At 47.4% G+C, this 24041-nt stretch overlaps 1 protein-coding gene across 2 annotated transcripts in view; it reads left to right on the top strand.

The window, feature by feature from the left end:
• Positions 1-24041, top strand: part of PKD2 (polycystin 2, transient receptor potential cation channel) — a 55960-nt gene that overhangs the window by 8953 nt on the left and 22966 nt on the right. For both annotated transcript variants that reach the window (XM_005667011.3, NM_001245979.1), the window contains 4 exon segments: positions 10807-10940; positions 12664-12914; positions 16941-17165; positions 19782-20010. In XM_005667011.3, the coding sequence (XP_005667068.2) occupies positions 10807-10940; positions 12664-12914; positions 16941-17165; positions 19782-20010 (839 nt within the window).

Here is a 24041-nt window from a genome sequence, read left to right as displayed (position 1 = left end):
AATAATGCCATTCTTTTTCTTTTTTTTCTTTGTACAGCCGCATCCATGGCAGGTGGAGGTTCCCAGGCTAGGAATCTCTCATAACTTTTAAAAGCATGTTATCTAAGGCGTTCTCTTGTGGCACAGTGGGTTAAGGATCCGGCGTTGTCACTATAGCTACCTGGGTCACTGCCGTGGTGCAGGTTCAATCCCTGGCCTGGGAACCTCCATATTCACAGGTGTGGCCAAAAAAGAAATGCCAAAAGGCTAGAAGAGATCTGTTCAGTGCATTAAAAGTAATAAAGCCAGAGATGTGATATTTTTAACTTTTATGTTTCTAAGCTGTTAGAGCTTAGAAAAAATACTGAAGTGGGAGTTCCCATCGCGGCTTGCAGAAATGAATTTGACTAGCATCCATGAGGACACGGGTTCGATCCCTGGCCTCACTCAGTGGGTTAAGGACCTGGTATTGCCGTGAGCTGAGGTGTAGATCACAGACACCACGTGGATCCACGTGGCTGCGGCTGTGGTGTAGGCCAGCAGCTACAACTCCAATTTGATCCCTAGCCTGGGAACCTCCATGTGCCTCAGGTGCGGCCCTGAAAAGACAAGAAAAAAAAAATAAGTGAAGTTTGCTTCCAGCATAGAAACGGTGCTTAAATATTAAACTACAGTGGCCTTAAATTTAATAGATAAATCAGAATCTTTATTATAACTAAGGGTTTTCAAGCATGACATATGTATTCATACGTTTATGTTAGACCAAATGTAAGCATTCCTATAAGATGTCTAAAATTTCTGTGTTCCTGAAAACTGCCTGGACATCAAAATCACCCACAGGATTTTTCAAGTAATTATAGTTTTGCCCAAATCTGCTAAATCAAGGCCTTCCAGATGCGGCCCAGAGCAGCGAGTGGTCAGGTGCGCTGACAGGGTTTGGGAATTCGGCCAGCTAAATAAACTGAACGGCTAGAGTTTTAGAGAACAAGCTTAAATCATATAACTAATTAGTGTTTTCTTGTTTATGTTAGAATTCTTAAGCTTTTTGTTCTTGTTCACACTACATTTTTCTTATAGCAGCTGCACTTTTTATTATAGTTGATTTACCGTGTTCTGTCAATTTCTGCTATAAAGTGACCCACTTATGCATTTATATACAATCTTTTTCGCACATTATCCTCCATCACATTCCATTACAAATGACTCGATATGGTTCCAGGAGCTCTACAGCATGATTTAATTGCTTATCCAGTCCAGATGCAAGAGTTTGCATCTACTCACCCCCAACTCCCAGTCCCTCCCAGTCCCTCCCCCTCCCTGTTGGCAACCACACGTCTGTTCTCCATGCATGAGTTTGTTTCTCTTCTGTAAGTAGGTTCATTTGTCCTATTAGATTCCAGATATAAGTGATATCATACGGAATTTCTCTTTCTGACTTACTTCACTTAGTAGGAGAGTCTTTGGTTCCACATAAGCTACATTTTTTTTTTCCCTAGGCAAAGTTTTATTTTCAGAATATTCTAGAATCTCTGGGTAAGATGGCGTCTTGGCAGTCAATGGCTCAAACCTCCATCAAATGCTGACATTGCTCCTGCAGCATCCTTTCCGAATGGTTAGTCATCTTGCCTCTGGGCAAGAGTCCCAAGTTAAGGGACTGATGCCTTTGAAGTAGCGCATTTTATGTTTCTTTGCCTGTTTGAGGACCGTCTTCCTTGTGTGAGGCCAAGGTCTGTCCTCATCTAACGTCCCCTCTTAGTCTGCTGCTGTTGTCCCTGTTTTTAACCTTTGTCCTCTCTATCCTGGATGATTCATTTGCTGGGTCAATGATCTGTTTTTAGGGATTTAGCGAAAAACATGTAGGAGTTCCCATTTGGCTCAGAGGGTTAAGAACCCAACGCGTATCCATGAGGTTCGATCCCTGGCCTCGCTCCGTGGGGTAAGGATCCGGTGATGCCGTGAGCTGTGGTGTAGGTCGAAGAGGCGGCTTGGATCCCATGTTGCTGTGGCTGAGGGGTAGGCCGGCAGCTGCGGCTCCAGTTCGACTCCTAGCCTGGGAACTTCCAGGTGGGGAGGGCTTGGCCCCAAAAAGAAAAAAAAACAGTGTGTAGGCCCTGCCCTTGGAGGCGGTAGGTGAAGAGAAAGAACACAGTTGGGGAGGAGGATTCTCCTGCAGGGAAGGCCTCTAAGGCGCGAAGCAGGAGTGGAACCTGCGGGTCGAAGAGGGGGCTGAGCCAGTGAACATTCTGAGGCAGGAAAGAGCTCAGAACATCCCAGAAGCTGCGAGCAGAGAGTGACTGGAGGGAGGCATCCGATGAGGGTGCAGAGGTCGTCAGAGGTCCGAGCCTGCAGGTCTGGTCAGCTTTGGTAAGCGGAAGCCAGGGTTATTCCTTGGGGTGAGGCGGGGGGTGATAAGATTTACTTAAATGTTAATCAAACGGTTCTGAATGCCTTTGGGATCCAGTGTCTGGACTTTGGGACTCCCAGGCACTGCCTCCAGATTGCCATTTCTCTCTTTGTTTTGCTTTTTCAAGTACAATAAATTCTTTTCATGGGAGGTTTACAGAGAGGATGATTTTTTCTTGTGCCAGCTGACAGCCAGCTTCCCTGCCTTGGGTCTCCCGGGGGTGTACAGCCCCAGTGGAAGCTAGGACGTTACTCTGACCGTGGGTTCAGCCCTTCTAGGGATCCAGAGATGTGTCTTTTTTTTTTTTTTTTTTTTTTTTATTTATTTATTTTTTGTCTTTTTGCTGTTTCTTGGGCCGCTCCCTCGGCATATGGAGGTTCCCAGGCTAGGGGTCCAATCGGAGCTGTAGCCACGGGCCTATGCCACAGCCACAGCAACTCGGGATCCGAGCTGCGTCTGCGACCTACACCACAGCTCACAGCAACGCTCGGATCGTTAACTCACTGAGCAAGGGCAGGGACCGAACCCGCAACCTCATGGTTCCTAGTCGGATTCTTTAACCACTGCACCACGACGGGAACTCCTAGAGATGTGTCTTAACATCAGGAGACTGACGTTGGCTGGCAGCCAGTCCAAAGTCAAACGATGAAACCAGGTCACGCTTCCATCGAACATGCTATAATCACCTCACCTTCAACATGAAGTTTAAAATCCTTAGCAATAGGCTGGCATGTCACTGTATGGTCTCTGCTTACTTCTGACCTACTACTCGCCCTGACTAGCTGGGACTTCGACCACATTAGACCCCTTAGGAGTCTCCAAAAAGCCTTTGACCACGCTCTCTGCTTCCTGTCGGTCTGTTTAGCTCCTCCTCGTCCTTCGAGATCAGCTCAACAGCCAGATCCAGAGGTTCCCTTTAGGCGAAACGGATCAAGGATCTGGCATTGTCACTGCATCACCTTGGGTCACTGCAGCGGCTTGGATCACCGCCTGTGGTGTGGGTTTGATCCCTGGCCTGGGAGCTTCTGCATGCTGTGAGTGCAACCAAAAAAAAAAAAAAAAAAAAAAGCCAGATCCAAGGAAAAGCCTTTACCAACGAGCCCCTTCCCCGAGTGTGCTGATGTCTGGCCATCTCTGGTCACGGGCGCCCCACCTGTCACACTGGATTGCAGATGAGTTCACGCATCTGCCTCCCTGGATGTGGGGAGGGAGCCAAGGATGCTGGGAGCCCTGACTGTGGGCAGCCTGGGCCCTTTTCAGCCGCTTGTTCACTCCCACAGCATTTTCCCGATAAGACACCTAACACAGCCCAACCTTCCCGTGATCACTGTATGGCACTTCGCATTTACATAAATATCTGTTCTTATTTTATCTCCACCGCCTCCCCGCGAGGATGTGGCACCCTCAGAGCCAGCCGGGAGGTCAGGTTTCCTATTCAAGGCGACCGTGTCCCTCGGTGTCAGGTGGCCTGGAATACGGGGACCAAGGCCCCGTGGTCCTCGTGTCCCTTTATATTTGTGCGGCAGCTTTCCATCTCTTTGGCCTGAGAGTTATTAAGCGGAATAAAAATCCTTTTGATTTCTAACTGGTTTGCCCTTGTCTGTTATCTTGATCCTTTTAAAATCATTTTCTGCCTTTGTGGTTTAAAAAGTGTTGTTCCGTTGGTTGGTTGGTTTTCGTGGAGGAGATTTCGTTTTGGGAAGTTTGGCTTTGTTGGGGGTTTTGGCTTCAAACAACGGAAGTGTATTTTCTCACCGTGCTGGTGGGTGGAAGTCTGAAGTTAAGGTGCCCGCAGGGCCAGGCTCCCCGCGACACCCCTTCCTTGCCTTTCCCTAGCTTGTGCCAGCTTGTCCTAGCTTGTCTGCAATCTTTGGTCTCCTAGGCGTGTAGCTGTATCCTTCCCAGGGCCGTCTCCCTGCGTCCATCTCCTTTTAAGGACATCTGCCTGGTTGAGTCTTAATTTTAGGGACCTAACTAGTGTTGTCTTTGCAGCTTCGAATATTACTTGAAATGTTTGAAAAAGAATGTGAGTGATTTTCTTTGATACACTGTAGAGTTTGATGTATGTACATGTTCTTTTTTTTTTTTTTTTTTTTGGTCTTTTTGTCTTTTAGGGCCACACCCGAGGCATATGGAGGTTCCCAGGCTAGGGGTCCAATTGGAGCTGTTGCTGCCAGCCACAGCCCCAGCCCCAGCCCCAGCCACGCCAGATCTGAACCGTGTCTGCGACCTACACCACAGCTCACGGCAACGCCAAATCCTCAACCCACTGGGCAAGGCCAGGGATTGAACCCGAAACCTCATGGTTCCTAGTCGGATTGGTTTCTGCTGCGCCACGTCGGGAACCCCCCATGGTCGCATATTCCGTTAAAATTCCTCATATCCCTAGATCATCTTTGTGTTCTTACTCTGTCGAAGAGTGCGAGACATAAATTTAAGTTTCCAGCTACTATTGTGGTTTTGGTAATTCTCCTTCTTCTCCTAGAAGGCATTGCTTTATATACCTTGATGTTATTATTTGATATGAAAGTTCATTCTAATTAAATCACTGTGTTAGTTATCATTTATCAATATAAAATAACCTTTTTCTGTAACACTTTACTCACCTTAAAATCTCCTGTCAGGTGATTGAAATACCACTGAACACCCATTGCATGTTAATGTACATTTTCTCACCCCTTTATTTTTGACTTCATTTTGAATGGGTCTCATAAAAATTCTAAAGATACATTTAAAATTTTTTTCTTCTCTTTTTTCTTTTTTCGGGCAGCACCTGCAGCACATGGAAGGTCCCAGGCTAGGGGGCAGAATTGGAGCTAGAGCTGCAGGCCTGCACCACACTCATGGCACCACTGGACCCAAGCCACATCTGTGACCTATGCCACAGCTTGGGGTGACACTGGATCCTTAACCCCCTGGGTGAGGCCAGGGATTGAACCTGCTTCCTCACAGACCTATGTCAAGTTCTGAGCCACTGAGCCAAAATGGGAACTCCCATTTAAAAAAATTTTAACCAATGTTTAAGACTTTGTCATCTAGTAAGTCTAATCTCCTCACATGTCATGCTTTTGTCAAATTTCTGCCACTGGAGTTCCCGCTGTGGTGCAGTGAGTTAAGAAGCAACTGCAGCAGCTTGGGTCGCTGCAGAGGCGTGAATTCGATCTCTGGTCCTGGAACTTATATATGCCAGGAGTGCGGTAATTTAAATAAACAAAAAGACAAATTTCTATCTTATTTTTTCCTCTTTTTAGGCATTCCGTTTATTTTTCATTTTTTTTTTTTTGTTACATTGGAAATTCCATGTTTTTATTCCATGATTTGGAGTTGATATAGACCCCTTTACATAGTTTTTAATATTTCTGAGATTACATTTTTTCAACCATCATAAGAATTAGGGTGTCTGTAGCCTATTTTGAAATGAGACCATGTTTTTAAAACAGCTTTACTTCGTTCACATGGCGATTAGTTTGTGGTGCTGCGAGAATATTTTTTTATTCTGGCTTATTTTATGGAAAATCGAATTTGAGAGTTAAGACAAGGACTAACGAGCAGGAAAATATGTGTCCTTCACCTTATATTTTTAAAATATTTTTCTCTCCTTTCTGATCCTCATTTATGGTTCCCTGTTTCTCGTATTGGAACTTCTTTTCTTTACAATTCAGTTCAGTAAAAGAGGGAGTTTTACCTTCCAAGTGGGCTTTATCCATCAGGGACTGGAAGGAAAAATAATGTAACAGTCTGACGTTTCTAGCGCATTTATCAGTATACAGAATGTGCGTTCACATACATCTCTCCAGGTGAACTACACAAAAGCCCTAGATGCTATTCCCTTTTCTGGATAATGAAACTCAAGCTCAGAAAAGTTAAATAGTTGTCAGAGATCCCAGAACACTAAGACCCACCATTAGGAACCAGACTTAAGGGTGAAGCAAAGCTGAAATTCAGACTGGAATCCTCCTGACCCCAAATCCCAGGGGTCCTCTAGCTACAGCCTAAAGGACGATGCAGCTGACCCCCGGAGTGTTTGGAGCTGTCACTTGAAGATATCCAGTGGACCAGCCCATTCCCTTGCACAAGGAAGGGATGGACTGAGTTAAAGTTTGCTGATTGAGGGGAGTTCCCGTCGTGGCGCAGTGGTTAACGAATCCGACTAGGAACCATGAGGTTGCGGGTTCGGTCCCTGCCCTTGCTCAGCGGGGTTAAGGATCCGCCGTTGCCATGAGCTGTGGTGTAGGTCACAGATGCGGCTCGGATCCCGCGTTGCTGTGGCTCTGGCGTAGGCCGGTGGCTACAGCTCCGATTCAATCCCTAGCCTGGGAACCTCCACATGCCGCAGGAGCGGCCCAAGAAATAGCAAAAAGACAAAAAAAAAAAAAAAAGTTTTCTGATTGAATGCATGTGTTAGAATAATCACCTTCAATGCCAGACAGCATTATTACTCGGAATGTCCAGCAGGTGGTGCTGCACAGCCAAGAGCATATTATCGCTTCCCTTTTAGTGAAGCCATGAAATTCCATGTAGCTCCTAAGAGTGTCAAAAGCAGTCAAGTATTAAAAATAGAGGACACTGAGATCCTGCTTATAGCACTGGGAACTATGTTTGGTCACTTAGGATGGAGCATGATAATGTGAGAGAGAAGTGTGTGCATGCAGGTGTGGCTGGGTCACCTTGCTGTGCACTAGAGAATCGACGGAACACCGTAAACCAGCTATAATGGAAAAAATAAACATCATTATTTAAAAAAAAAAAAAGAGGACAAGGAGTAACTGTTGTGGCGCAGAAGTAATGAGCCTGACTAGTATCCATGAGGACGTGGGTTCGATCCCTGGGCTCATTCAGTGGTTAAGGATCCGGTGTTGTTGTGAGCTGTGGTGTAGTTAGCAGATGTGGCTTGGATCCTTCGTGGCTGTGGCTGTGGTGTAGGCCAGCAGTTCCAGCTCCAATTCGACCCTTAGCCTGGGAACTTCCATAGGCTGAAGGTGTGGCCTTAAAAAGCAAAAAAAAATTTTAATTAAAACTAGGGAGTTCCCAGAGTTCCTGTCGTGGCGCAGTGGTTAACGAATCTGACTAGGAACCATGAGGATGTGGGTTCGATCCCTGGCCTTGCTCAGTGGGTTAAGGATCCGGTGTTGTCGTGAGCTGTGGTGTAGGTCTCAGACACGGCTTGGATCTGGCATTGCTGTGGCTCTGGTGTAGGCCGGTGGCTACAGCTCCATTTCGACCCCTGGCCTGGGAACCTCCACATGCTGTGGGAGTAGCCCTAGAAATGGCAAAAAAAAAAAAAAATAGGGAGTTCCCGTCATGGCTCAGAAGAAATGAAACTGACTGGCATCTGTGAGGACACAGGTTCGTAGATCCCTGGCCTCGCTCAGTGGGTTAAGGATCCGGTGTTGCCGTGAGCTGTGGTGTAGGCCGCAGACATGACCCCGCATTGCTGTGGCTGTGGTGTAGGCCGGCAGCTGTAGCTCTGATTGGACCCCTAGCCTGGGAACCTCCATATGCCGCGGGTGCAGCCCTAAAAGGACAAGACAAAAAAAAATTAAAAATAGAGCACAATAAAGGAGATATACCTTCAAATCTATGGCTAAAATACATGTATATATGTATACGTATATATGTATAGCATATTTATAGATCAAAAAATGTACATAATTTGTCACAATGCTTTTTTAACAACAAAAAAACCCACAGGTGAAAAATTGAAGAGCAATCCACATTAATCAACCAATCCATAGCAAATTCTAATGAAGTTAATTGAAAAATCAGTTTAATAACAGTCAGCTTTGAGGAGCTGTCACTACTACGCTTGAGCATGGTGTCAGCTTTGGATCTGAAGGAGGCCTCTGCAGAGTACCCTATATGCTGGCAGCCCTCTGCGGGAGCTGGCAGGCAGCGCCCCCGACCCCAGACGCTGTGAGCGCCTCCTGAGGACAGAGGTCGCAGCTTGTTCATCTTCATGTGCAGCATCTTGCCCTTAGGTGTGAATGGCTCGAATCTGATCCCCGGCCCGGGGGCTCCATATGCCTCGGGGTGGCCAAAAAAAATTGATTCTCTTGCAGGGTACTTTTTTTTTTTTTTTTTTTTTTTTTTTTTTGTCTTTTTGTCTTTCTGTCATTTCCTGAGCTGCTCCCGCGGCAGATGGAGGTTCCCAGGCGAGGGGTTGAACCAGAGCCATAGCTGCCAGTCTACACCACAGCCACAGCAAGGCGGGATCCGAGCCGTGTCTGCGACCTACACCACAGCTCACGGTAATGCCGGATCCTTAACCCACTGAGCAAGGCCAGGGATCGAACCTGCAACCTCATGGTTCCTAGTCGGATTCGTTAACCACTGAGCCAGGACAGGAACTCCTGGAGGGTACTAATTTATCTTTAAGTGATATGCATGTACCAGTATTTTTGGATTTAGACAGTATTGGCTGGGGTCGAATCAGAGCTTCAACTGCTGGCCTACACCACAACCACAGCGACGCAGGATCTGAGCCACATCTGCGACCTACACCACAGCTCAGGGCAACACCGGATCCCCCACCCACTGAGTGAGGCCAGGGATCGAACCTGCATCCTCAGGGATAGAATTGGAAGCACCACAAATGGGAACGCCCTCTAGTGGTTATTTTTATACTTTTACATATTTAAAGTTCTACATCTTAATTCATCACATTTAGGCAGAATCTATTGAATTTCCTTTACATGAAATGAGAAGTTAGCCCCATACATGTTCCTCCGCCTCACCTCATGCCAGCCTCCAGCTGCTGTCATTCTTACAATTTCACATTCTAAGGGGTTAATTAACTTAAATCATTCTATGACTATAATAAAAAGTTCTCTGACTTTTGATAATAAGTTAACGCTAAAAGTTATAAACTATAAACTAAAGCCAGCAATAATTATCATAATTATAAAACATTATTCACTGATGATTCAAGTTGTGTGATTTACCATACAGTTCTTATCACTGTGCTGCTCAAAATTAGCTGTTTTAAGATTATGTTAAATGGGGATGGTTCTTACCGAACATAAATTAGTTACTGAAAATTACGCCACATTTTTTATTCTCATTCAATATCAGGTTTTGAAATGCATTTTATGATGCCTGAAGATTATTACAGAATTAGCGTAGCATTCATTGCTTGCTGCGTGTTGAGAACTATGGTCAAAAGAAGTTTCCTTCCTCTTGAAGATTTTTGTCAGCTCATTATAGGTATTAGAGCCTATATACCAGCAGTCATTAGAATTCAGCATAAGACAGTGCATATTAAAGTGCTGAGATTTATAATAGATGCCGTAGCGGTCTGATTAAGTGTGATGAACCGCCATTAGTGGACGTTTAAATGTCACCTCCTCTATTGGATAATTTTTCATTATTATTTTTTAAATACCAAAAATCCTTATAGCTAATTATCCCCACCTTACAGAAGAGGAAACTGAAGCTCAGAAAGTGTGAGCGACTTGCACAAGTCACAAAGCAAGTACGAGGCATGACCCAGCCTCCAACCTGTGACGTACTAAGCCTATAAATTATCTCCCCACCTTTCTCTGGGATCCCGCAGAACAGGCTGGTATGGTCAGCACGTCGTCACGGCAGGGTGTGGCTTGAGTTTAGCGTGCGCCTCAAGGTCGGATAGGTGGCAGGCAGATGTGTGTTTCAGCTGGCATCCCGGAAGGAAAGAGATGGGAAACTCAAAATGGTAACTAAAGTTTAATGAGGGCCCTGTTTACAGAGGTGTGGCAGGGTGACAGGAGCCAACAAGGGGACCTGAGGCCCTCGAGAAAGACTCCCACCTCCAGGCTTGAGAGGCGAGGTGGGGGATGCTGCGACGTGAAGCCCATGCGGCTGGGAGAGAAGAGATTCCCCAGCAGCTGTGGCCGCGGTTAGAGGGTCCCCCCTAAACCGTGTCCAGACTGTGTGGGAGCGGGAGGACCAAGCAAACGCGATTCTCACCTCCGCCCCCATCACCTGTTCCACCTCCTATTGGCTGAATGCACTGAAAACTGGAAGGCAGGGGAGCCCGGGGCGGGGTTGGTAGGGATTGGCCCCGGGGTAGCGAAGGGTAGAGAGTTGATCCAGGAGCTCCCTGGGGATGGCCTACCGTGCTCCCTAAGGGAGAGCGGGCAGCCGGAGGACGCGGAGCATCGGGCTCCCTGGCGAAGAGGGTCTATTCCGGGAGGTGGTGGGCGGTGAAGTTGGAGGCCGTGTTGAAACTCCCAAGTGTCAAGACGAGGTGCCTGATCTGAATCTGACACTCGGTAGCAAACCAGCTTTGTTGCACATTGAGCTTCATTTCTTTCGTTTATGAGCCAGAGAGCGGAGGGGCGGGGGTTATCGGGGAAGAAGGGTGCAGGAAGCGGGAGCATCCGCCGGGATGGTGAGCGGGGGTGCAGGGTCCCTTGCGAGCTCGCCCGGCTCCTTCTGTCTTCCAGTGACCTACGGGATGATGAGCTCCAGTGTGTACTACTACACCCGGATCATGTCGCAGCTCTTCCTGGACACCCCCGTGTCCAGAACGGAGAAAACCAACTTTAAAACGCTTTCTTCAGTGGAAGACTTCTGGAAGGTATTTGCAAGTGACTTCTGTATCCCTGAAACTTGTTCATTGGCCTTTGTAAATTCAGTTCAGCGGTATCTCCAGGTCCTGGTTCTACTCACTTAACATGGGGGCAGATGCTCTGGTGAGTTGTTGGTGCTTCCAGCGAGAACCCGGCAGGTGCTTTGTTTCATAGCTTACCTTATTTAACCTCCACTGTCACTTAATCAGGTGAGTACCAATATTCTGCCCCAGGTTGTAAATGAAGAAGTTAAGATGCAGAGTGCCTACCATGCCTAAAGAATAAGGAAAATGGACTTTTAGCCTGACAGATACGCCCTCACCCTAGTTTATCCTGCATTCAGTCACTCATGGCCCAATAAATGTTTGTCACGTAACTCCTAGGATGTAAGGTCCATGAGGGCAGAATATGGTTGTTTTGTCTTGCTTTGTTTCTGTCTCTTTGTTGATGGTGGCATGTACCCAAGAGCAGTACCTGATGCAAGGCAGGCACATTCTTTCAAAGACCTCTAATGTAAAATTCAGCCCAGTCCCTTTCCAAATTGTCACAAATGCCAACAGAATAATAGAGAAACGGCAGTGAGAGATACCATAGGAGAAATATTCAGCTGATCGGGGAGATAGGCTCAGAATCTAAAAAAATGGGGAGAGAAGCTGGAAATGATTGCTTCTTCCTGGGGAAATTCCTTCTGAAATTTTTATTAAACCCTGAGGTCAGAGCTGTTGTTTTTAAAGTCCGAGGAACTGGATTACAAGAACCTCAATATACCAACGAATGCCTGAAAATACTTGGCATCCAAAACCACACTTGCAGAATATGAATTTTTCCCACCCCAAGGGGACAGATCACTATTGATCATCTCATCAGGATGAAGCGCTGAGAAACAGCTGGGTCTGTTTTCCCCCTTAGACCAATGAAGGAGAGACTTCTCCCACCCACACGGCTCCGTGATAGCGTGCCACGCTGTGTAAATGGAGGGGCAGAGGGGATAGAGCATTCACCGTGGGAAAAAATAGTCCAGACAGTGGAAAGATCCAGCAGGAGTTCCTGTTGAGGCGCAGCAGAAACGAATTTGACCAGCAATCCATGAGGATGTAGGTTCCATCTCTGGCTTCACTCAGGGAGTTAAGGCTCTGGCTTTGCGGTGAGCTGTGGTGTAGGTGGCGGGCGCATCTCGGATCCGGTGTTGCTCTGGCATAGGCCGGCAGCTGCAGTTCCGATTCATCCTCTAGCCTGGGAACTTCCATGTGCCACAGATGCAGCCCTAAAAAGACCACACACACACACACACACACACAAATCCACCAGATAGCAGATGGGTCATCAAAACTATATAGTCTTTTCTTCTCTAATGGTCGCGAGCCATGACTGTGAGGGCTGCTGTTTTAATGAGGGAAGGTGAAATTGATCATGGTTATGGATTTATGCAAACGGCACCCTCTCCCCAGCCTTTAGAACCAGACTGAAAATCAGAGTTACCATTTATGAAGCCCCCACACTGTGTCAGGAGTAACAACCCTACAAAGGATAGACACTGCAGATGCTCAGGGCCTCCCAGCTACCAAGACAATGACGGGGCAGGATCCACCCACACCTCTGACAGCAAGACCCACCCTTGTCATGCTACCAGGTTCACGCAGTTGCTGAGCTCTTGGTGACACAGACCTTCCAGGAAGGAGCAAGGCGGCCTCTGAGCTGGGAGCCTCTCAAAAATGTTTCCTTTGCTTTTAGTTCGCAGAAGGCGCCTTGTTGGACGGGCTCTACTGGAAGACACAGCCCAGCAACGGAACGGAAGCCCATAACCGAAGCTTCATCTACTACGAGAACCTTCTGTTAGGGGTTCCTCGTATACGGCAGCTGAGAGTCAGAAATGGATCCTGTTCCATCCCCCAGGACTTGAGAGATGAGATTAAAGAGTGCTACGACGTCTACTCCGTCAGCAGTGAGGACAGGGCTCCATTTGGTCCAAGAAATGGAACCGCGTAAGTGTCGGTGGCTCTGGCCGCGGGCCCTGGCCTCTCAGAGATGCTCCGACCTTTCATTCTCCAGCCCCTTCCCCAGGGAGGAGATGCTGCCAGTGCTTATTGTTAAGGCTCTGGCCAAACGTCAGTGTCCCAGGTTTTCTACACCGTCTACCCCCTTTCAGCTTCTGCGTACGTATTTTGCAAAAGGCTAAATCATTGCCTCTGTGACCCGTAGGAAAGAAGCTTCTTGAGCTTTCGAAGGTTTGAAGGTTTACGAGGCCTCCATCCTGTTTCTATAGATGCAGTCACATGGTTCGCTAGGTTGTCACTGGAAAAGTTTCTGGGACAGAAATTCTTTTTTATCGGCGCTTAGAAAGAAATTTTGTGTTCAGAGTCCAGTTATTTAAAGTGTATGGTAAGCGTGTGAGGCAGGCGTCACTGTCTGGTTTAACGTCTGTCCTCAGACGTGTGTTTGTGATTTTTGAGCGCGCATCTGCATTGTGCGTGTTGGCAGGCATTTGGGCTGCTCTTTGGTAACCATACTTAAAACATCTTGTGTGTGAAGGAAGACAGTCATTATTTCTGGAGTGACTATAGTTATTATAAAAAAATGAGACCATCTCTCAGGCTGTCCCAAGGAGGACCTTTCAGGCACCTGTCCCGAAGGAGTCACTGTGGTTAGAACTGTCTTTTAAGCTTGGCTGAGCCAGTTCTTTCACCTCTAGATCCCTTTCTCGGGAACTGAGACATGGGAATCCAGATTGGTGAACACACGGTGGGGGGCAAACCCTTTTTCTGATTCAGATTCTTTGCCTGCCATCCAGGACACACCCTTTTTAGTACGCAGCCCTATAAGAAACAAACTTCGTAAACATCAGAAGGTTTAGAGTAAAGAAGCTGAGTCTCAAAAGACGTTTTTTCCAGGTCATGATAGTGATTTTGGTCTCTTGTGCTCCTTTTTCTAGTTTCAGCAAAGCAGTAGCTTGCGCTTATCTCTTAGCGTGTCACCAAAAAGAGATTTATGCAGCCTCTGCGCCCTGCCGGATGCTATTTAAGAACTGAATCTCCTCTACTTTTCATAAAACAACTGTGAAAGGGATCTCAGCTCCGTGTTATAGATGAAAAACAGAGGCTCACTTACCCAAAGTGTCACTGCTAGAAAAGCGAACCAGGCTGGGATGTAACCCGCCTGACTCCAAAACCCCTATTTCTTCTATGTTACTTCTTCCATATGAATTATGTCGCTGGGGTGGCTGCTTCTGCCCTCCGCTTCCCATCAGAATTCAGGATTCTCGAGGGCGGGGACCCTGCTTTGTTCACTGCTGTATTTCTGAGGCTTCGAACAATGCCTGGAACATCCACTATCTGTTGGATGCACAGTGAGTAAGTGATTCCTTCTGCAGGCTGGGCTGCAAAAGGGATTCTTCCAGTGTGTATCTAAAGCATCCCTGGTCTTGCCAGGCTCTGAGGTACTCCCATTTCGCCTTCCCTTCAACCCCAGACCTCTCAAAGCATAGTCTTCACTGGCCACCGCCCTACCGTCAATTCACCCCTTCAAGCTTAAGCCCTGGCTGTCGACATCTCTCTTGGAAGCTGCCAGCAGTTTTGTTCAGTTTGCTGATCCGAGGAATGATCGGCCTTCCCAGCCTCCTCCTCCTCAGCCTCTCTGCAGGATGCAGCTGTCGATTGCTTGTGCTTTTGTCTCTGATGAGTGACCCTGAACTTGGAGTTCTCTTAATTCTGCCACCTCCTCCTTCTCTTTTGTGCCCTGATTCCATCAGATCCCTGTCTTGTCTTTCTTTTTTGCGGGGGGGAGGGAGACAAACCTGCAGCATATGGAAGTGCCTGGGGCAGGGATCGAATCCAAGCCTCAGCTGCGACCTGTGCCACAGCTGTAGCAATGCTGGGCTTTTAACCCACTGCCCTGGGCTGGGGATCAAACCGGTGCCTCAGCAGCAACCCAGTCCACCGCAGAGACAACACTAGATCCTTAACCCACTGCACCACAGTGGGAACTCCCTATCTTGTCTTTCTTTATACTCTTTCCCTTGACATGGAGAAGACCCCACCCTCATCTCTGATGATTCATTTCCTCAACGGATATACCGAGTGTTAACAGGAGCCAGGCATGTTCCTAGGGAGGTCTCCGTTTCTGGAAAATGCCCTTGGCACTGGCTGGGGTGAGAAAACAGCAGTAATCAAAGCAGAAGCAAATGCTCTGTCTTGGCAGAGCTTATGGTCTAGTGACAGAAGATAAGTCTGTACGCTACCTGCACATCCCACTGGCTCCCACAATGCACTGTGCCCCGGGCTGACCTCATCCCCTTCCTATTGGATCTGCTCTTCCTGTGTCCATGGTGCCCCCATCTTTGCAGTACCCAAAAAGAGACTGGAGACGTTTTTCAGAGGTTCCCCCCTTCCTTGCCCCAGCTTCCAGATCAGTGCCCAGCTCTGTGGACAGCCACCGAAGTGGCCCTGTCCCCACCCCCCCTTTCCCATCCCGCCTCGCTGCTCTAGTTCAGGCCTCATCACCCCTTGGTTCCTGCAGGAACGCGAACTCTGTTGAGTCGGGGTACCCAGGACCACCCCCAGGTTCAGCGATCCACTCACAGGGCTCCCGGACTCAGCACGTATGTACCCGGCTAAGGTTTACTGCAGTGAAAGAATAGATGCAAACGCAGCGGAAGTGACAGCCACGTGGGGCAAAGTCTGGAGGAGACCAAGTGCCAAAGGTCCCCTCCCAGTGGAGTCACACAGGACATGCTTTGTTCCTCCAGTCACAAGCTGTGACAACACGTAGGAAGTGTTACCCGCCGGAGGAGCTCATCAGAGACTCGGTGCCTGCTGGGTGTATGGGCTGCTGTCGCAGGCGGCCTCTGTGAGCTGTCCCCAGATCCCTGACTCCCAGGAGGGAAGCAGGCGGTGGCACAAGCCGCCGTGTTTGTGCAGACAGCCTGGGCCAGTGAGCGCTCTGCCAGCCCGGGCAAGTTTTATATCAGCAGAGGGAGCCGTTTATCACCCACATTCCTGATGCCAGCCACGGTCCCACCTCGCAAGCAGGCCCTCTTGAGGGAAGGTGGTCTCAGACCCGCTGTGTTCCGCCTTCCCGCCCAGAAGGAAGCGTTCTCCCCCGCAGCCAGCAGAGTAACCCCGCTCTCTGCCTTCCACAGACCTTCCCTCGGGGACCGTCAGGCCCGCCCCTGGCCCTCTGACCACAGTCCACCTTCCAGCGGTCTTTCCTTCGTCACACGGGAGCCACATCAAGCTCCCTCACTAGTAGGGCCTTGGACTCCTCTGGTCCTGCTTGGCTCTGGCCCTCCCAGCCACCTGTGCCAGGCTCGCCCTACTTCCCAGGTCCGACCCGGCTTCTTCCCAAAGCCTTCTCTGACTGCCCTTTGCCATCGCTGGACACGCCAAGAAGGCTGACTTTCCTCGGATCAGCCTGAGCAGTGTTGCTGTGTCTCCCTGCACTTCTTTGCATTTACCTCGTATTTTCACTGTTCAATTACAACTTTTCTCTCGCCGCGTATTATAAATCTGCGAGGGAAAGGGCCTTGGTTCATCTTTATAGCCTCATTAATGCCAAAGAGATATCTGGTTCCTGAGAGCTTCTGTACGTGTTTGGATTATAGTCCCAAATGCTGGAGTTCCCGTCGTGGCACAGTGGTTAACGAATCTGACTAGGAGCCATGGGGTTTCGGGTTCGATCCCTGGTCTGGCTCAGTGGGTTGAGGATCCGGCGCTGCCATGAGCTGTGGTATAGGTCACAGACACGGCTTGGATCCCAATTGCTGTGGCTCTGGCATAAGCCAGTGGCTACAGCTCCGATTCGACCCCTAGCCTGGGAACCTCCACATGCCGCAGGTGCGGCCCTAAAAAAGACAAGACCAAAAAGAAAGAAAGAAAAATACTCACATTACCCAGCTTGATGGGAATTTATTTATTCCATACTCTTATCTTACCAGGAACCAGTTGTCTTTGTAATAGCCCCTGGCTTCCTTGATTTTATCCATTTGGTTTGTTCTCATTCTGTTTTTTCATTAGTTGGATCTACACAAGCGAAAAAGACTTGAATGGGAGTAGCCACTGGGGAATGCTCACGACGTACAGCGGAGCTGGCTATTACCTGGATTTGTCGAGAACAAGAGAGGAAACGGCCGCTCAGCTGGCTCACCTCAGGAAACACGCCTGGCTGGACCGAGGAACCCGCGCAACGTTTATTGACTTTTCCGTGTACAACGCCAACATCAACCTGTTCTGTGTGATCAGGTGTGTACAAGGCCACACGCATCCTTCCCACTTCTGTGTGTTTGTATCCATCCTAGGGTGGAAATAGGCCAGAGCACGGCTGCCTGCCGTTGGCTAAATGAGAATGTCACGGATCAGAGCTGACAGCAAGGTGGGGCGGAAACCAAGCTTCCCAGGATAGGGATATCTGGCGGAAGGAAGTTAGGATCCTTGAATATTCTAAGTTGGGAGGAACCTTAGGTCTGGGCCAGGTGCATCCCAAAGCTGGAACATTCCCAGATAAAGCACTGTGTTTGGCTAACATCTACCCTTTCCCACGTGAAGGATGATTGGTGCTCCGTGCTCTGTTACCGAGGCCCCCAGCCATCAAATCTTGATTCCGCTCCCTTAGTTTCCCACTCTCTGATGAAGCGCATGCTATTAGAACACAGGTGCAGTAGGCAGGAGCGATGCCTGGGTTCCTATTCGAGGATCTGCTCGTGTTTGAGATCTACCAAGAGCGGGTCACGTTCCTTCTACAGACCCCATGACGTTGCGATCAGGACTGCTCCGGTGATAGGACGCTGGCAAAGACCCCACTGGCTTGCCTGGGGCTTCTTGTTCATGCATTCATTCAGCGAGCATTTAGTGGCCATTCAGTATGTGCCAGGCGCTGTTCAAGACTCTTGGGAGGCATCGGTGAACAGAATAAAGATCCCTGCCCTTGTAGAGTTCACATTCAACTAGATAAGAGAGGTAAGAGAGAAAAACAATAAAAACAAATGAATTAAATGGCATATTAGAAGGTAAAACATGCTCTAAAAAAGTGGGACGAGACAAGAGGAATCCTGAGTTCACCCACTTTAATCCTCCAGGTGAACGTGGCAGCAACATCCAAACGTTGTCGCCATGAATTACTTCCGCCAAACAAGAAGGATAAATTCTCGTGATGTCCTTATTTGGTGATTATTTTTGAGGCTAAACTCAACTCTGCATTACAGAGCTCGTTGGATTTTCCCAGTCTGTAACAACTTTGGTAGAAAATAATATCATATTAAATCAAGTAAGAGTTATCACTAAAAAATGTATGAAAATCTACTGCAATTATGAATGATTCCAGGGAGCACAGGAAGAGGATTAAAAAGCAGGCAGGACGCGCTGACATTTAAGGAAATATCTATTTATAGAAGGTATAAACGAGTATGTCTTTCACTTCCTCCACATGCTTTCCGAGTGACTGTTGTCCAGGCAGTTGCTTCATTTCTCTTAACTGTTGCTTCAGTTTCTGGAGGGGGTGACAGTGCAGAATCAGACTGGAGCTGGGAGAGTGACTCAGCACACAGCAGCCACTTCCTGCCTTGCACGTTCACACAGCGGCTGTCACGAGACTCTTTGTTTCAGTGTTGCTGTCCTGAGTGTGTGGTTCTCAGCCCCGCTCTCCAGCACATCCAATAGGAAGAAGCCAGCAGGCGGATAGTGCAAAGGAAGGAAGGTGGCTCGTGCTTTGACCAGCTCTCACTGGCCATGGTCCCTACCTGTACTTGATTATTGCTCATGCTTGAACCCTAGACACTCAGCTTCTAGGAGTGGCCACCTGTCCCGCCCGTCCTGTCATGGGAGAGATGGTGACGCCTGCGTGGACTAGAGGTTTTGCAGATGTCCTAAAATTAGGGAGCTAGAGATTCTATTTCCAGTGCGATGGGGAGATTGTACCATTAAGTGGATCATGTAACTTTCTCTGTGACATCTACGAATGACAATTCGCATCTCTGTGACAATGCGAATTTGGCAAGAAACATCTTCAGTTCTGATAAAGCGCTGAAGACCGGTGCCAAGGCTATGAATGTGAAAACGTAGGTTACTGGGTCAGACAGTCAGACATTTACCAAACACCGATTGACTATAAGGCTCTAAGTCTCAATAGCCAAAGTACCCCCTAGGCAAATTATCCCGTGCTCCTTTGTTGTTACCAAGTGCATGAATGAGAAACTCAGTCGCTATCTCTATATGTATATGAAATTCTCATCCTACTTCTCATCCTATTTATGAAGATGATGTATATTTATGTTTTTCATTGCCTACTTGAATGACTGGCATTTAATAGAAGTCCTAGAAAGGCTTGTTTGTTGATTAACTTCTGCATTTAAAAAACAAGTATACGGAGTCCCCATAGTGGCTCGGTGGAAACGAAACTGACTCGTATCCATGAGCATACGAGTTTGATCCCTGGCCCTGCTCGGTGGGTTAAGGATCTGGCGTTGCTGTGCGCTGTGGTGTAGACCGGCAGCTGCAGCTCTTATTTGACTCTTAGCCTGAGAACTTCCATATGCCACAGGTGCGGCCCTAAAAAGAAAAAAAAAAAGTACATACAACATTTTGAGTGGTATAAATTTGAGAAAAGTGAATGGGAGACTGAGAAGGAAGGATCTCTTTAATCTGAGAGGCCCCAGGAAGTCTTATTCCTTTTGTGACACAGAATTCTACAAGGATGGAGTTCCTGTCATAAAAATAGTTTGCCACTCATTTGGGGTGAGTTGCGGTTGCGGTTTTATTACCTTCTCATGCAGGGACAGAATAGATGGTGTCCTTTCCTGGCTGCCTCCACGTGTTGTCAGTGCTGATGCGGCTATTGTTTTAATTGTTCTTGTTGCAACGCAGGTTATTGGTCGAGTTCCCAGCCACAGGCGGAGTGATTCCATCTTGGCAATTTCAGCCTGTAAAGCTGATCCAGTATGTCACAACTTTCGACTTCTTCCTGGCAGCCTGCGAGATTATCTTTTGCTTCTTTATCCTTTACTATGTGGTGGAAGAGATACTGGAAATCCGCATTCACAAGCTGCACTATTTCAGGAGTTTCTGGAATTGCCTGGATGTTGTGATCATTGTGGTAGGTTTGAGAACAGCACCAAACCCCCTGCTCTGTTACGAACACATGTGAATGAGTCTTTGCTTTTCTCAGTGTTGTGGATCTTGATGTTCCCGAAGGAGACTCTGAAGGCTCTTCGCTGTGACAGTAACTTCGGTGTTACTGATCATTGCCTCGTTTTGCATGTGTAACCCTTCTGCACGTGGAAGTGAAGGGACATTTGCAATAAGCTCTCATTTGGCCTTACTAAGAACAAGAATTATTCACTAATTCATATTTGGCGTTAGCATGCCCTATGCGATGTGGGGCTGAAAAGAATGTTTTCTTATTCTGTTTTTTGGTGGAGGGGGGGTGGTCTTATGGAGGTTCCCAGGCTAGGGGTCCAATCGGAGCTATAGCCACTGGCCTACACCACAGCCACAGCAACGCGAGATCTGAGCCGCATCTGCAGGCTACATCACAGCTCATGGCAACGCCGGATCCTCAACCCACTGAGCAAGGGCAGGGATCGAACCCGCAACCTCATGGTTCCTAGTCGGGTTCGTTAACCACTGCGCCACAATGGGAACTCCCCATTACCCTACTTCTTAACCCACAGTCTTCCTCCTCAACCCCGAATTCGTTTGGCTTTGTGAAGCCTTTGCATCAACTCATTATCAAAGCCTCACTAGAGTCAGTTGGTAAAATACAGAAAATATGTGATTTGATATGTTTTAATATGTTATTAAGTATAAAAATGTGTTTAAAATATATAAAAATGTGTTATATGTAAGTAAAATAATGCTTAAGACATAAAAATACGTGTAAACTCATGGCCATAACAATATTAATGGGAGCAGTAATAATACTAACACTTGCTAACACTTTAGAAACCAGCTGTGCTCGGCACAGTTCCAAGCGCTTTTCCTACACGGAGGCTCATTTAATCCTCACAATAGATGAGTTCCCATTGTGGCTCAGTGGAAACAAACCTGCCCGGTATCCATGAGGACACGGGTTCAGTCCCTGGCCTCTCTCGGTGGGTTAAGGATCCCCTGTTGCTGTGGCTGTGGTGTAGGCCGGCAGCTACAGTTCCGATTTGACCCTTAGCCTGGGAACCTCCATAGGCCGCGGGAAGCAGCCCTAAAAAAAGAATAAATTCTCACAATAACCTAACCACTCTGCCACCGCCTCTCAAGCCACACCCGTGTCCACTTCAGAAATACCTTCCGCATGAAACGAACCTTCCTACAGGCTGTTCAGCGTGGAACCCACTTGACTCTGATGCAGCTGGAACTGCATCCCTTCTTTCACGATGGCTGCGTGACACCACACACTTCCTGGAGCTAAACTCTTCTTTTTTCTTTTTCTTTTTAGGGCCACACCTGCAGCATATGGAGGTTCCAAGGCTAGGGGTCAAATCAGAGCTACAGCAGCAGGCCTGCACCACAGCCACAGCAATGCTAGATCCAAGCCACGTCTGCGACCTACACCACAGCTCACGGCAACACCGGCTCCTTAACCCACTGAGCGAGGCCAAGGATCAAACCCACAACCTCATGGATGTTAGTCGGGTTCACTAACCACTGAGCCTAATATGGAAACTCCTGTATTTTGATTTATAAAGTGTGTGTGTGTGTGTGTGTGTGTGTGTAGAGGTGTAATAGGTACATTTGTAACACAACATGGAATTTGAAATATTGGGATAAAAATACATCCGAATTGAATTCTGCCACTTTCCTTTCCCTGCCTAGAAGCTTTCTTTTCTTCCCGCCCTCTGGAAACCTCTGGAAAAAATAGCTGGTGATGTTATGGACGTTGAAGTTAGTGTCTTGGCTCAGGAGCCACAGGATTTTGCAAGTATTTCTTTGAAAACGTGTTTCACTGTACTATGGTTCTTTTTTTTTTTTTTTTTTAAATCTTCCTACTGACAAGACAACAGTTCCGACAGTGTCCTTTTGTGTAGAACAAGGAAAGGCTTCTAGAATCCTCCTTCTCCTTTAGCCTTCTCTGACCCTGTAAAAATGAAATATGCTTTCTGCTCATCCCCCCAAACAAGCCCTAAGCCCCGCTAGACCTTGAAGCCTGTGAAAAGAACCGGGGCTTTTTTGGTTTTTTTTCCTGGCCCAGATGTGCTGAAGTACACCTGTAAGTTGTAAAGAAATTATACCCTAAATATAAATATTAACATCATGGGAATCACTTTGAAATTAAAAGCTTACTTAAGCATCAATCATTTGTCCTTACAGTAGCCTCTCAAAACTAGCAGAATTATTGAAAAAAAGATGACAGAAGTCTAAATTCAAATCATTTTGTGGGTGGATTTCACAGGGTGAAAATGAGTAATTCATTTAGTTAACAAATATTTTCTGAGCACCTGCTATGTGCCTGGCATTGTTCTAGGCACTGGGGATACAGGAATGAATGAAACAACCAACTCCTGCCCTCCTGAAGCTTATATCAAGGAAAGAAATTTGTTTTATAGATAAGGACAAAAATCCCAAAGAAAACTCAGAGCGTTCAAAAAAAAACCAAGTGTTCAAAAAAAAAAATCTCTTTTCTCATCTCTTTCTCATCTCTTTTCTCTCATTCTCTATTTTGAAGAGAAAGTCTCAAGGAAATTTAGTGTGTTTATACCATGTTGATATGGCACAAATGACCATATATTCCAAATTTTTATAAACATTTGCCCTGGGCAGAGCACAAACAGGGTGCCTAGCAAGAGATGGATAAAGGGTTATTTTTTGGTTTGTTGTTGTTTTTATGTGCTTTTTTTTTTTTCTCATTTTTTCAAGTTTTATTAACGTGCAGTTGGTTTACAATGTTGGGATAATTTCTGTCCAGCAAACTGATTCAGTTATACGTAAACACACCTCCATTATTTTTCAGATTCTTTTCTAAATGATTATTTGGGGAAGTTTTCTAGTGGTGCAGTGAGTTAAGAATCTGGTGTGGCCAAAGTTGCAGCTATGGCACAGGTCACAACTGTGGCACAGATTTGAGCCCTGGCCCAGGACCTTCTGTATGCTGTAGGTGAGGCCAAAATAAATAGATAAAGGGTTATCTTTGGATGACAGTCAGCCCTTTTCTGTCAGCTAAGTCCATTAGAAAAAGCATTTTCAGGAATTCCTGTTGTGGCTCAACCACAGGACCCAACTCATATCCATGAGGATTCAGATTCGATCCCTGGCCTTGCTCACTGGGTTAAGGATCCAGCATTGCTGTGGCTGTGGTGTAGGCCGGTGGCTACAGCTCCGATTGGACCCCTGGCCTGGGAACCTCCATATGCTGCCGGTGCAGCCCTAAAAAGACCAGAAAAAAGAAAAACATCAGTGCCTTCCAGAGAATACACTGAAAGGAAATATTCCTTCCACTGGTGCGAAAATACAAGTTTCAGTCTGGAAGTGCTTCCCAGCGAAGAAAGGAAGGCCGTGAGTTTGGCTCTGGCCGTTGCGGTCAGGGGCCAGGCAGGTCTCTGCTCTGATCATCGCTGGGACAGTGAAGTGGCCTTTAATCATCATCCGTGAGAAGAGAGGTCGAATGGACAGCAAAGGTCACGGCACCTGCCACAGCCCACCTGCCTCCACGAGGCCAGGGGGCTGTGACCAACCCCTAGCCCTTTCCACACGCACACATTAATCCAGTGGGGGTGGTGCAGGTAGAGCCCCGTGTTTCCTCCAACCTGCCCAGAACCAGAGCAGACTGGAAAGCTAGCCTCTCGTGAGTTCAGGGACAGAAGCAGCCAGAGGGAGACCCTTGGCTCACATCTCAAGCCTCCGTGTCGTCATTCCCACCTTCTTTGAAGACCCAGCTCCTTCTTTGCTCTTGGGAGCCCTTCTTCCAGTACATTCTTCTTGCACCCTTCACCTGTGTCGCATGATGCCCGCTCCGTAGAAGCTCTCTGTATTATTTGTCTTTGTGCGTTTATCTGCTCTCGAACCAGAGGGTAAGTCTGAGAAGGTGCACACTGCTAACCTCTGTTTGTCCCTCCCCAGCCCCTAGCACAATGCTGTGTCCACAGATCGCCCTGTGTATTTATTGAGTAAAGGAAAGAGATGGCTGGAAAGGGGGAG

This window comes from Sus scrofa, chromosome 8 (genome assembly GCF_000003025.6).
Source record: "Sus scrofa isolate TJ Tabasco breed Duroc chromosome 8, Sscrofa11.1, whole genome shotgun sequence".
Taxonomy (NCBI): domain Eukaryota; kingdom Metazoa; phylum Chordata; class Mammalia; order Artiodactyla; family Suidae; genus Sus; species Sus scrofa.
Note: the sequence above shows the minus strand (reverse complement) of the source record. Positions and strands in the feature narration are given on the sequence as shown.